The sequence below is a fragment of the Cavia porcellus genome, unplaced genomic scaffold (assembly GCF_034190915.1).
Source record: "Cavia porcellus strain 051 isolate PalLab524CR breed Dunkin Hartley unplaced genomic scaffold, mCavPor4.1 scaffold_22, whole genome shotgun sequence".
Taxonomy (NCBI): domain Eukaryota; kingdom Metazoa; phylum Chordata; class Mammalia; order Rodentia; family Caviidae; genus Cavia; species Cavia porcellus.
Genome location: NW_026947505.1, coordinates 49,065,064 through 49,078,692, shown reverse-complemented (window position 1 = coordinate 49,078,692; position 13,629 = coordinate 49,065,064). Strand labels below are relative to the sequence as shown.

Below are 13,629 nucleotides of genomic sequence, written 5' to 3'. Positions count from 1 at the left end.
ATGACAAAATACAAACGGCAAATAAATACATGAAAAAATGTTCACCATCTCTGGTCATTAGAGAAATGCAAATTACCTCATTTTTAATTAATCGACTTTTTCTCATTTTTTTAATTAAGGGAAAACTAAATTTTAAAAAGCAGGATACATTATAGTAACTTTTTTTCCTATTAACCTGATTTGAACCCCAGGATTGCTCTCCCCATCTTGTTCTGTCTGATTATACTATATTCTATTTTGTTTGATAGTATCAAGCTTGAGGGTATAGGCAACCACTTTGAAGGCAATAAGATTTACTATGATGCCCATTATGGTTTGACTATTATCTTCTTTTGAAGTCCTGTAAGGTCTCCAGTGTAGGGTTTATTGGTTCTGTTCTGTACTGTTTTGATCAATTCTATTATACCTGATGATATAGGCAACTCTTTTTAAAAATAGCAAGAGGTACAATGGTAACCATTTTTGGTCACCTGATATTCTATTTTCGCATCACGTACTATGCCCATCCTTCTGTTCTAACCGACTCTGTTTTGTTTAGTTAGGTTTTATTCTCTTAAAAAAAAAAAAAAAGTAATAAGAACTGTGGGAGTAAAAAAACCCAAAAAGTGTAACTGTTATTGTAAAAAAGAGGAAAGGAAGGTGGTCTAAGGGATATAACTGCATGTATATTTGAGTGTGTAGGATGGAAAACCATATTACTGCGCTTTTGTTGGATCACTGAACGGAACTGTCTACAATGTCACTGTATGAATGTCCACTTCATATGCTTTAATTTTATAATTTGGACAACTGTTTCTAAGATGACAATGTAATCTATTAACAACTGTTTCTAAGATGACAATGTAATCTATTCACTAGTGATTTCTTAATGTATATTTTTTTCTTGAAATTCTGTATTATTTGTACCCTTTTAATGCTTTTTTAAAATTTCCTATCTTTTTTCTCTTTAAGTTAAAAAAAAAGAAAAAAAAAAGAATCTGACTATTTTACATATTCATATAAATGGAACTATACAGTGAAACTATAATTGTTTTACTGGGACTAGTTGATTTAGCAGACTGTCCTCAAAGATTCATTCATATTACAGCTTGTCAAATTTCCTTCCTTTTCAAGGCTAATATTACATTTACTTGCCAATTCACTATTAATGTATATTTAGGTTGCCTCTACCTCTTTATTATCAAAAATAGTGTTGTGATGAACATGTGTGTGCCGATATATTGTTAAGATACTGTTTTCAATTAGTTTGCATATATCTAAAAGTGAGATTACTGATTCATTCTATGTTTTGAAGGATATCATACTGTTTCCCATAGTGGCTCACAATTTTACATTCCCACGAACAACACACAAGTACTCTTCTTTCTGTACATATGCACCAGAATCTGTTATTTTTTGGGTTTCATGGCAGCCATTTATAGGAAGTCTCTTGGACCCTGTCACAGCCTGGAGGAGTCCACATATGTAACAGGGGGAAAAGTTACTGGAATTCCAATAATTAATTCCAATCTACCATTTCCAGTGCAATCCACGGCGAGGATAAAACACTAAGACATATCTGTAGATGTGGGGTGCCAAGCGTGTCCTAAGACAAGCTAGAACGATGGTTAACTGTAACGAAGGCCTCGACCCAGGGCCAAATTCGGGTCTTACTATTTTGTGATGACTCAGAGATAAGTGACTGAAAGGTTGGAAGTATGTGAGTGCTGTGAGCTGGGCTAGGTAAGAGGCTTAAAAGCATCTCTGCCATATGCAGACAGATATGCAGAAAGAGTAATCTGCATATCACAGATTGAATATGTATCTTCTGTTTGACTCTGATGTGTAATCTTCATGCAGAGATGTCATGGCTTCTTTCCCCAGGCTCAATCCCAGCCCAAAGCACGGTGTCACTGGGCCTAGTTCATGCAAACAGTGAAAGCTATAGTTGGAAGCCACAGGTGGGGGATTACTGACCTGCCCCATTGCTTCAAAGGCTACACCTTTGACTAGTACCTTGGTTAGCCCTGTTTGCATTATGTAAAGTCAACTGAGGGGATAAATATCCTAGTCAGCTGTGTATATATATCAGTATATAGATATAGGGACAGGTTTAGTCAAAATAGAGACAGATGCTTTTCTTTCAAGGACAGTCATCCTGGTGGTACTCCACAGCCATTCTAATGTGTATAGGGTGGTATATCACTGTGATTGGATGTGCACTGAAATCTTGAGTATCTTTTGTTGGTCACTTATGTATCATTTTTTGAGTAATCTCTGTTCAAGTCCTTGGCCCATTTTAAAATTACATTTTGCTGTTGCTGACTTGTAGGAGCTATGTATTTTAGATACTGCCCTTTTACCTTGCAAATTTTTCTTCTATTCCATAGGTTTTGTTCATGTCACTTGATGCTTATGACCTTGAATTTGCTTTCTTTACCTGTACTTTGGCTGTCATGGTCAAGAAATTATCAAAGCCAATATCATGAAATTTTTCTGTTTCCATCTATGAGTTCTAAGTTTTATGTTTAGGTCTTTAAACCATTTAGAAATAAAGGGTATTAAGGTAAGGGTCCAATTTTGTTCTTCAACACAAGGACAGTCAGTTTCCCGAACATCTTTTGTTGTACAGACATTTTTTCACTTCTGGGTGCCCATGGCACCCTTACTGATGACAATTTGACTATATACACTTTCTATTTTAGTCCATTGATCAATAAATGTCTTTATGCTAGTATCACATTGTTTAGGTCATCAATAGCTTTATAACACATTTTCAAGTCCTTTTTTGAGAGTCAACTTTTTATTTCTGCATTCTGAAATACTAGATTTCAACCTGATCTGAATAGCAGCTACTCATCCTTCAGATTTCAAATTTTATCCACTTTGATAAATTTTCCATGACCATTTCTTCAATGCTCACTCACACTATACACTAGACTTCTGTCATGGAGCTTATCTTGCTTTATTGTAACTGAATTGGAATTCTCAGTGGTCACAATTCCTAAGATAGAAAGGCCTCATTTATCATTTTAGTTTTTCAATGTTAGCTCCTAGCAAAGTTCTTGCCCCACACTGATAACTAATTAACACAATAAAAACTGAATGATAACAGAATGCCCTGAGCTGATAAAAAGAATGAATAAAGTCTACATTGATTTAGAAAAAGCTCCCAAGACTCATGCACTTAAAATTATATGAATTAGTCTCTATTTTTGATAACAAGTTTAATTTCTTAAAAATGAACAAATGAGGGCCAACAATTTAGCTCAGTGCCGTAAACGCCTGCCTTGCAAGCACCAGGTCATGAGTTCAATCTCTGGTACCAAAAAATAAACAAACAAAACAAAAAGCAAAAAAACCCAAAATGAATGCCGCTAAAGAATATCAGATATCAACTGTAAAATTTATGATATTTACTTTCCCCTCATAATAAAAAAATAAAATTTAGTAGAAGCTACATCTTAAACGCTTCATCTTAATTGACTTATCCTCCCTCAAGGAACCTTGGAGAGTATGAATTTTGTTGATAAAGTGCTTCTTTTGTCAGGTGAACTAATATTCACATTGCATTTTAAGTCAACATTTGAATATTCTTTTAAAAAAATCACAATATTGCATATACTGCATATTAAACAAACATGCACTGATCATTTAGACGAATGTTTATATACCACTTCCAATGATCCTCATTCCCTAATATTCATACCCTTATACAACTGTCTCTTAAAAAGAAATACCATTGGTACATGCAAAGTAATAAAACATGCCAAAAGTCCATAAAAGACATTGTGGCTTCCATCTTGACGTCTCTTGGGTGATTCATTCTGGGATAAGCTAGCTTCTACATCATAAGCACATTCAAGAGCCATATGAAGAGATTCAAAATAGAAGGAATTAAGAGTTTCTTCCAACAGCCAGAAATAACTTGCCAATATGTGAGTAACATTGGATTTGATTCTCCAACCCCAGTAGAACCTTCTGATGCCTGTAGCTTTCACCCACACCAGACTGGGGCCTCACAAGAAACTTGAACTTGACACCTGAGCAATTCTCCTATCTACTCTGACAGAAATTGTGTGAGACACTTGTTTTAAATCACTACAGTTTGAGGTGACATGTCATGCAGCAATGCATTAAATCAGTTTATTTTCAACTAACTTTCACTAAACTTTAACTTCAGTAAATATAAGAAGTAGCTATCAGATTACTATGTAAAATCAATAGACGACATCATATTATAGAATCAGGTAGATTTAAAGCACAGTGTTTTGAAAGCAGCCTTTCAATAAAATATCAGATGCCATAAACATAATTATTTTGCTTGAATCTCTCATTCAGGCTCAAAGATGAAGAACTCTTAAATCTCAGTATACATCATGAAAATCATTTAAATTTACAATTCTTACAAAGTAAGAGACCAGATTTAAAACAAGTACTGTACTATGCTTTTTCTTAAAAGAAAAACTTTTCTCCAGGAAATTTTTAAATTAAAACACACTGTAAGACATATATATATAAGCATATACAAAGTCCCTGCACAGTTACATCACATAAAGACAGGCAAAAAAGTATTATCAGTGGTGTAGGATGGCATTTATGGGATATATTAAAACAAAAAACTCTGGAAAATTTGATGAAAATAACATATTCTAAGCATTTCAGAGAACTAATATTTTACATCATTTTTTCACATTAGTACAATCAAAAGCAATTGAAATACATAAGGTGTACAATTCCTAGGACTAAGACTATTGTCCTTTAATTTTTTTTGGTTAGTCATTTGTCACTGAATAATGCAGTATATTTGTACTACTTCTATACTTTTGGTTTTATTGCAAATAAGCCTTGTTTAGGTGAAGGCTATCTTATGTATAAAATAAAAACTATGCATCCAAATAGCTCTTTCTTATCTTTCACTTGGGAGCTGTATCCCAGAATTTTATTTTTTATTTTAATTCTTTTGGTACTGGGGATTGAATTCCCAACCTAGCGTTTGCCAGGCACATGCTTATGTCACTGAGCTACATCCCCGGCCCATATCCCAGAATTTTTGATAAACAACAATCTCTGAGTAGCAAATCATTGTGTGTGTCTTTATAAACTTATCAATACTCAGATTAATTTTTTTAACAGGAACAGCAGCTGGACAAGGTGGCACACATCTGTAATCCTAGTGCTATAGAGGTTGAGGCAGGAGCATTGCGTTAAATTCAAGGCCAGACTGCAATACATAGTGAGATCCTGTCTCAAAAAACAAAACAAAAATAAAGAAGAATATAGTAACACCAAACTAAATATTCCACTGGAGCTGTTTGTTCATAAAAAATAAACCCTTAGCTCATAATTTAGTTATCAGTAAACAATCATAGCAATCTGAAATACAAGATGTAGCATACAAGAAGCAGGAGTCTGTTTCCCTACCTGATCATATGAAACTCCATGAGAGAATTTTGTCATGATCTCAGAAGAAAAAAAGATGTGTCTTTGGTAGGAAGGAAATATAAAAATATAGGTATATAAAACTTCTATAAAAAGGAGATTTTTTATACCTATAAAAATATAGGTATATAAAAATATAGGTATATAAAACTTCTATTAAAAGGATATAGGTATATAAAACTTCTATAAAAAGGAGATTTCTTTTATTTTTTTTATTTTGTACATTCTTACCTGAACTTTGCCACAAAGATAAATACATTAACATTTCATTGCTTCTGAAGCAGTAGTCATTGCTTTGTCAAACAAGACCAGAAATTTTATCTTAAAGACAATGTATCCTAATAACAGTAAGATGGTAAAGATTTCTTAATAAAAGTAAATTAGTAAAATTGAACACATTTTGTAAAAATAAAAATATCTGATTGAATAATGGTATTTTAACTTACAATTATGGCTTTATTTCTTGATTCTTACATGGATAAAGTTCTAAGGAATTTTCAAGTCCCGATCAATTCATTCTCTCTAAAACTTTGAGACCTTAATAGGAAGAGAAGTGAAATCATGGGATTAGCGGGGTACACTTTCTCACTGAATCAGGTAAGGAAGTTATTCCGTCTTCATTCTTTCCGTTTTTTGGAATGCATCAAAAATAGTCTCAGGTTAGTGCCAGTGTGTTATCAACTCCCTGAAAATGTAGCTAGTCTCCTTTTCAAATGAAGTCTCAGAACCTTTAGTGGACAATTTTCTAGCTTGAAATTAACAACACAGTTTTGTTTTTATCATTTTTATGTATCTACTCCTGTTTTATAGTAAATGCCACCTGCTTTTAATTCATGATTATTTCAGTTTCCCTTAAAGTGACTGTAACAATTACAATGATGTAAAGAAATGACATAGAGGAAGTATGTAGATAATGTCAAAATTTTGAAGTTAGTATAAGCATGACTTAAGTTTCTCACATTTGATCAATAAATAAGTGCTTGCTATGCACATGTCATTGTTTAGCCATTATGAAGGAAAGAGAAGGATATTTTTAAAATACAGGAAAGTCAGAAGAAGAGATTATTAATTTCAAATAAGGTAATCAAAAAATAGCGACAAGTTAGCATTTTGGGAACACAGGTACAACTTAGACATGTAGAGATGAAAGAAAATTCTAAGAGAAGAGGCATAAACACAGACTCAACTGGCAGTATATGCTGAATCTTGACTTTGGTGGTGGTTACCTGGGCACACACACACACATATATATATGTGGAAATTGACTGAAATGTACTACAAAATGGGTGCACATTATATGTAAATTTTTCCTTAGTAAACCTGATATTGTCTGATGTATCCAATGAAAGGAAATTGAACTTTCAGGTTTAGGGAGAAAGAAGTACTGGTAAACACAATGAGGACCAAAAAAAAAAAAAAAAAAAATCATAGTTTAAATCCAAGGGAATAAAAAAAAATTATATATAGTATTTCCTCAATAAAAAAGTTATTAGCTTTATAATACAAAAATACTAGTTTCACACTTAATAGTTTTATTCCAGGTAGGGAACTTACCTGATTTAAAGCTCATCTATTAAATATTGTGTTCCTACTCCAACAACCCCACTTGAAAAAAAAAAAAAAACTCTACATTTTAGAGCATTTACCCTTAACAAATAGCAAAGAATACACTGAATATCCATATCCGCTTGGGTTGCATACTAACGAGACTTAATAGAGTTTAGCAAAATAATTTAAGACTGTATTCAACACTCAGATCTTACATTGCACACTCAAATCTTGTTTCAGGTAACTTACCTCTGAATTTTTTTTAACCTTTACCTCTTTTTGATGACCCAAACTCTTAGAATTATGTAGCTATTAAGTACATAAGATCTTCTATCAGCTCATAATTCATAGTTTTAGAATGCATGGTTCGAGGGCTGGGATTTTTTTCCCACACAGGTGTAAGTGCCTGCCTGGCAAGCAATAGGTCATGAATTCAATCCCAGTACCAAAAAAAGAGAATTCATGGCTAGAAACAGAGATCATCATAGTAACAGTATTACTGTCAACAAGTCTTGTTGGAAACTTAAAATGGCATTGTGAATAAAATCAATAACTATAAAGTCAAATTGAAAACATGAATTAATTACGGTTTAGAGAAGCATCATGAGACCAGCAAAGACACCATTGTGCCATAAATTACAACCTTAAGACTCATGAGTCACGTGCATCAATATTTTACCAAGGAAAACACTCTGTCGTATCGAATTACCAATTTTCATATTCCAAAAGGTTAAACTGATAGCAAAAAAGGCTTAGTGTATGGAATTTCACAATTGAAGGCAGACACAGCTCAAGGACATCAATTTGCAAATTGGTATTCTATGTAATTATAGTCTGAGATATTACCAGTTGGACATGACAAAAGAGGCTTTCTGGCTAGGTAAATTTAGGAAATGCTATGATAACCTTCCGCTGGAGATTACATACACGTAAAGCACAACAGAAAAGGTTTTCAAGAGTCTTGCCTTTATAGCAAAAAACACGACGACGACAACGACAACAACAACAAAAACCACACAACAAAATCACTTTGGCTCAAATCACTTGTCATGTTTAGAGGAAATAAGCCTATCAATCTGCTTCAAAATACTGTGGTCTTTTCAAAGTGTCTTAAATGACAAAACCGAGACCTAGCATGCACAAGGTCAGGGAAATGATCCGTAGCACCACCACAAGTACAGACCAGACCAGACCAGACCAGACCAGACAGAATCAAAGAAACAAACCCTAGAGATCCCATCTGGTTAACAGAACTTTAACCTTATTTCTTCATCCTCAGCAAGACGATGTACTTCAACCACAAAACAGGACTCCTGTGTATACATTTAATATTTTGTGCTGTGAATTAACTAAGGTGTTTTCTTTTCAAAAACTGGGTCCCTAATAATGAAGTCCACCTGGAGATTTACTTCCACCTGGAAATCTTAAGGAATAATTAGGTTTTTTTTTTTTTTTTTTTTTTTTTGTACCAGGGATCAAACTCATGACCGCACACTTGCCAGCCAGGTACTTATGCCACTGAGCTAAATCCCTAATTTTGAGGGATGATTAAGTTTAGCTGAAAGTAATCATTAAGCCAGTATTTGGATCATGTGTGGTTTTAACTGACTCATCAGTTGTTAGCTCAACTAAATCACTGTTGATTATCAGGTGGGTTACTTAGCACATAATGCAGACACGCACCGAAGGTCATATTAATATATTCAAATAAAACAATTTGTGGCTGTGTAAAAAAGAGCCAACAACATGGAAACTTTTTTTTTTTTTCGTATTTGTAATTCAGGGCTTTTGGGTCAGGCAAATCTTTTCATTTATTCTTGTAATCACTAGAAATGTTTGTTTTAATTAGCCTCCGAATCAGATTTTTCCCATCTTTGTATTTCCCAAACTCCATACAACTCTAAGTAAACGTAAGAATAACCAAATCATAATTTTCTCAGTTTTTTAAAAGCACAATTGCGTGCCTTTTTCTCCTCAGGATAAAAGAGAATGGAAACTGGACAGGTAACTTGTTATGTTGCAACTTTAAAAGCATTAGGAATCAGAAGTGAAAATTGTTAACAACTTCCTTAAGATTATTCCTACTTCCTCCAGAGAACTTTGGCACGCCTTGCTACGGCAACGCTTCACCCGCAACAAGCTGGCATTCCTGTTTCCTCAGTTACAAAAGAACCCACCACGTGAACGCGACAATCCTGGTCCCCAGTTCCTCCACCAAGCGGGGACTCCGCGTCCCCACCGCACGCCGCACAGGTGCGGGCCACTTCGGCCCCAGCAGTGCGCGGCTCTCGGCCCAGCTCGGAGGGACCCGCAGGCCAGCGGCTGTCCAGACCCGCCTGCGGTCTACCTGCTCGGCCTCTCCCGCACCTCCGCCAGCGCCAGCTCCGGCCCCGCACGGCTCCCGGCTTTCCCGAGACCAAGGGGGCGGCCGGCGGCGTCGCGGCTTCAGGCCGGGGCGGCAACACCCCCAACATCCCGGCAGCCCGACGCACGGAGCGCCCCTGCGGCTGCCGAACGAGCGCGTGGAGGAGGCTGAGCCGGATGGCAGTCTGCCTGGGACCGCGCGGGGGGCGGGGACGCGGTTACCTGCCGTGGGCTCAGACGCTTCCTGCCGCCGCCACTCTCCTAGCCACCGAGGCAGCGACGCGGAGGCCAAGCGCCGAAGGGCCTAGTGACAGCTCCCAGTGTGCACCGCGCGCGCCGGCGTCGACGTCTAGGGCTTGTGGTCCCCGCCCCCAGGACGCTCCTCGTCTGCTGGCGCTGTTACCACAGCGCCCTCAAGTGGTCATTTGCAGGAAGCGCCCACGACGCTGACTACGGGAAATGGGAGGGAAACGTCTCTAAACAGGTGTTCTTGTCTCCAGGACAAGTCCCATTTTGATGGAAAGTTTGAAAGCGTAAGAACTTAAAATAGCTGTAAATGTAATTAAGCAGTGTTTAAAGAATTCCTTAACATTTTATATTAGTACCTTCAAGCTCAGAGCGTGCGTGTGTGAAATTGGGAAACACACCGTTGGTATGACATTTGGCAGGACTTTGGGTCTGGAGCACTTTAATCATATCAAGCTGCTCCAAGGAGGGCTGCACCATTTTCTCACACAATAGAATAAAACAAGCGTTTACAAAGGTGTGACTAGAAAATATAACTATTTAAAACTATTAAAACAACTATGGACAGCCTGCTGTTATAAGAATAGTGCGTGTTTCAGTATTTCTATTTAAACACTTGAAAGTCAGGTTAAAAATGGAAGAGAATATGAAAAGCTGAGGTTGCCACCCTTCAAACAGATGAATTAGCAACAAATACTAGTTAACTGGGACATTCTGTAATTATTGGATTATTGCAATAGAACAAGAATTTGTGCAGTAACGTGATATGCTTAAAAAATTTTAAATATTGATCTTAGAAAATTTGTCTTAAATTTCTATCTATAGACATGCTGAAGGACTTACAGTTTTTATTTAGAATTGCATCAGCCGAGTTTTGTGGCACTCACCTGTAATCCCAGAAATGGGAAGGCTGAGGCAGGAGGCTCATGGTAAGTCTGAGGCCTGCTGAACTACATTGTGAGGCCTGGTCTCAGAATACAACAAAAAAAGCATTATCTTTGGTACCTGATAATCAGTAATTATGACTTTGAAATCAAAATACAACATTAATAAGCAGGACTTTCTATAACAAGCTATCATTTTAAAAAATACACTTTTGCTTTTAAAGTAATATATTGTAATTCCACTGTGGCTTTATATTTTTATGTTTCTCCATTTAAAATATTTACACTCCACCAGATCCTTTTCTATGTCAAACTTTCAAAAATTATCTTGTAATGTCATCCTGAGTTCTCTGAGTCAATGTTTACCTCCGAGGAAAGTGGGGAGGTACATCTGGAATTAATTTCATGTTCCCTTTTGAAAGGTGAATGGTGAATGGTGAGTTCTGTGATTCAAACTTCAAGATTTCACATTCGTCTATATTGGTAACAGAAAATTGGACTACGATTTAGCAGATGTTTCAATTTTGGATGTAGAAGGACTAAATTGAGAAGCAATGCCGAATCAATCCTTGAGATTTCTGGTCTCAGAGCTTAACAAGGACCTTAGTTCTTTAAAAGCGGGATAGAGGCAAAGTGGGCTTCGAGATGGCAAATCCAACTTCTTCTGCTGAGGATAGTATTACCTGTTACCTCTGCTCCATTACCTGTTCCCTGCCCACGCTGGTCAAGGAAATATACCCCAGTCTGCGTGTACGATCTTTTCCAGGGAGGCTAATGTTCCAAGTCAAGCTCATGAGAAGCGTGGGGAGAAGCTCGACTTGGCCTCCCCAGCGCTCCCAGCCAAAACCGGATTTTAAAAGCGCGCCCCTCTGCACGGGCCCAGCAACCAGAGGCGGCGCGCTCTCCGCCCGCCAGGCGGCGCTGTGGACTGACCGGCGCTGCCCGCGTGGTCCGGCCCCCAAGTCGCCTCTGAGCGCGCGTGCAACAGATCGCGGCCTGGGTCCCGCGTGGGCCGGAGCGCGGGGCGATGGCGGCGGGCGAGGCGGAGGCGCGCGTGTTCCTGGAGGTGCGGAGACGGCTGCGGAGCGCGCTGCTGATCGTGGGGTAAGCCGGGCGGGCAGAGCGGGCGCCTGGCCGCCGCCGCCGCGCTGGGGACCGCGGGCTCTGAGTTTCCTCTTCCTTCCCCGGTGCTCCGGCCGCGGCCTCGGTATCTCGGGGGAGCTTTGGAGGAAAGCGGGGTCTCATTCCACCGCAGGTCTGCCGACTTACAGTTTGCATTTTAACAAGATTCCCGGGATTCCATTGCGCGTTAAAATACGAGAAACTGATGTGAAACCTTAGGAGCTGGTTAGTAGCTGTCAGGCATTTTTAGTACAGGAGTGCAGAGACTTCCAATGAGGAGTTTGATTTTAAAGTTCCAAGGTGTGTGTTTCCCTGTGGTGTCAATAACCGGGTTTCCCACCGGCCCTTCCTGGTCAGCTCTCAATGGGCGTGGGAGGGCTGAGAAACAAACAATAATATCATTCCATAAACATGTTTTTGGCGAGTGACTTGAAGGCCGCAGACTTCTTGCTCATTTTTTAATTTGTATTGCAAGTTCTAGTGAGAAATCTACAAACTTTTAACTTATTCATTACACAAGCAAGAAACATTTAGGGAAAAAAATGTTCATTTTGTTTTGTTGGCAGCAGTTTTAATGGTTTGTGATCCCCTGGCTCCTCCTCTCTTGTGACCACTATTTCAGATAAAGGATGTTGGACATCAAGATCCTGAGCTAAGATGATGGTGCTTTGCTTTTCCCTTTTTCCTGGAATCTGCTGGACGCCAGGTGGAGCAGTTTGGGATTTGGCATGAGAACTCAGCTCAAATCTTAGCTTCATCAAAAAGCTGGAATAACTTAACCTGAATGGCTTGAATTTTAATATGAGGATGTCCAGAATTTAGTACTTAATGGAACTTGTTTCCTTTCTTTCGGAAATCCTGAGTTCGAGCAAATAGCACCAGTTCCAGTTCACCCAGTAGGGTAATTAGCAGCTTGAACCTGACCGCTCACACCCATAGCCTCCAGAAGAGGAATCCGACTCACTGGTTCCTAGAAGCACTTGTTTAACAATTTCATAAACCTGTTTACTGGACTGCTCATTTGTTCCTGGTGTTCTTTGACTGTTGGGCTGTATCATCAATCAGTTCCCCTATCCTAGAAGTGCCCTTTGCTCTGACTTTATTCAACAGAATTTACCATTTCTTGGCATGTACATGGATTCAGGCGGTATGTACTTTTATTTATTGCTAGCTGCTTTCCTTCAGCGTAATGTTTTCAACATTCATGTTACATCTATTCTGTGTATCAGCAGTTTGTTTTTCTTGCTGAGTAGTTTTCCACGCTGTGAATAATCCACAATTAATTTATGTGTTTTCCTGATGTGGATATTTTGCCTGTTTCCAGCGTGTGCTCATTATGAGTACTGCTGAGGTTACCTTAGTTTGATGTATATTTTTTATGAGCATACCCTTTTGTTTTGTTTTGGTGCCGGAAATCAACAGGACCGCGCACTTACCAGGCTGGCACTGTGCCGCTGTACCATACCTCCACCCCACTTCCCCACTTTTTTTTCAGTAAATGCTTGTGTGTGAAAATGCTGGACTATAGAATAGGTGTGAATATAATTTAGTGAGAAACTACCAAAGAGGACCTTAATTGCTTCACATTTTTTTTCCTTCCTTTAGTATTGGCGGTCATTTTGGTTTGAACCATTCTAATGGGGATAGAATATCTCACTGTGGTGTTAATTTGCATTTCTCTGGTGACTAGTAATGTTCAGCCTGTTTTCATTTGTTTATTTGTCAACTCATGTGTTGTAAAATTGTAAAAATTTTTTCTATGGTTTTGTTCAGGTTTGCCCTTAAGAAAACAGGTTGGTTGTCATTGTTGAACTGAAAGAGTGCTTTATGCAATCTACAGACAGGATCTTTATATATATATATTTTTTTCTGTGAATATGCAAATATTTTCGTCTAATCTGTTACTGACATCTCATTTTCTTAAAACAGGTTTTATACCCCTTAAGTGAAGTGTGGGATCCTAGAATTGTTTCACATTTTAGAGTTTCTCCATATTTTGGAATATTTACATAGAGCTCACTGATAGAGCATCCCAGCTCCAAAA

General features: G+C 38.0%; 2 protein-coding genes and 1 pseudogene across 17 annotated transcripts in view; 2 read left to right on the top strand and 1 right to left on the bottom strand.

Moving 5' to 3' along the window:
* LOC134472174 (creatine kinase U-type, mitochondrial-like) overlaps positions 1–9,505 on the top strand; it is a 36,110-nt pseudogene extending 26,605 nt beyond the window's left edge.
* The window catches only part of Dop1a (DOP1 leucine zipper like protein A), a 120,248-nt gene extending 110,556 nt beyond the window's left edge, over positions 1–9,692 (bottom strand). For 8 of the 9 annotated variants that reach the window (XM_063233132.1, XM_063233137.1, XM_063233140.1 and 5 more), the window contains exon 1: positions 9,556–9,692. The gene's annotated coding sequence lies outside the window, so the exon portion shown is untranslated. The remainder of the gene's footprint in view (positions 1–9,555) is intronic. The other variant, XM_063233133.1, reaches the window with a different exon arrangement.
* A 1,700-nt stretch (positions 9,693–11,392) lies between these two features.
* The window catches only part of Ube3d (ubiquitin protein ligase E3D), a 134,967-nt gene continuing 132,730 nt past the window's right edge, over positions 11,393–13,629 (top strand). For 3 of the 8 annotated variants that reach the window (XM_063233159.1, XM_063233157.1, XM_063233158.1), the window contains exon 1: positions 11,394–11,567. In XM_063233159.1, coding sequence (XP_063089229.1) covers positions 11,491–11,567 — 77 coding nt within the window. In that variant the 5' untranslated portion in view covers positions 11,394–11,490. Of the gene's footprint in view, positions 11,568–13,629 lie in introns of all 8 variants that reach the window. The other 5 variants (XM_013158108.3, XM_063233156.1, XM_063233155.1 and 2 more) reach the window with 4 other exon arrangements.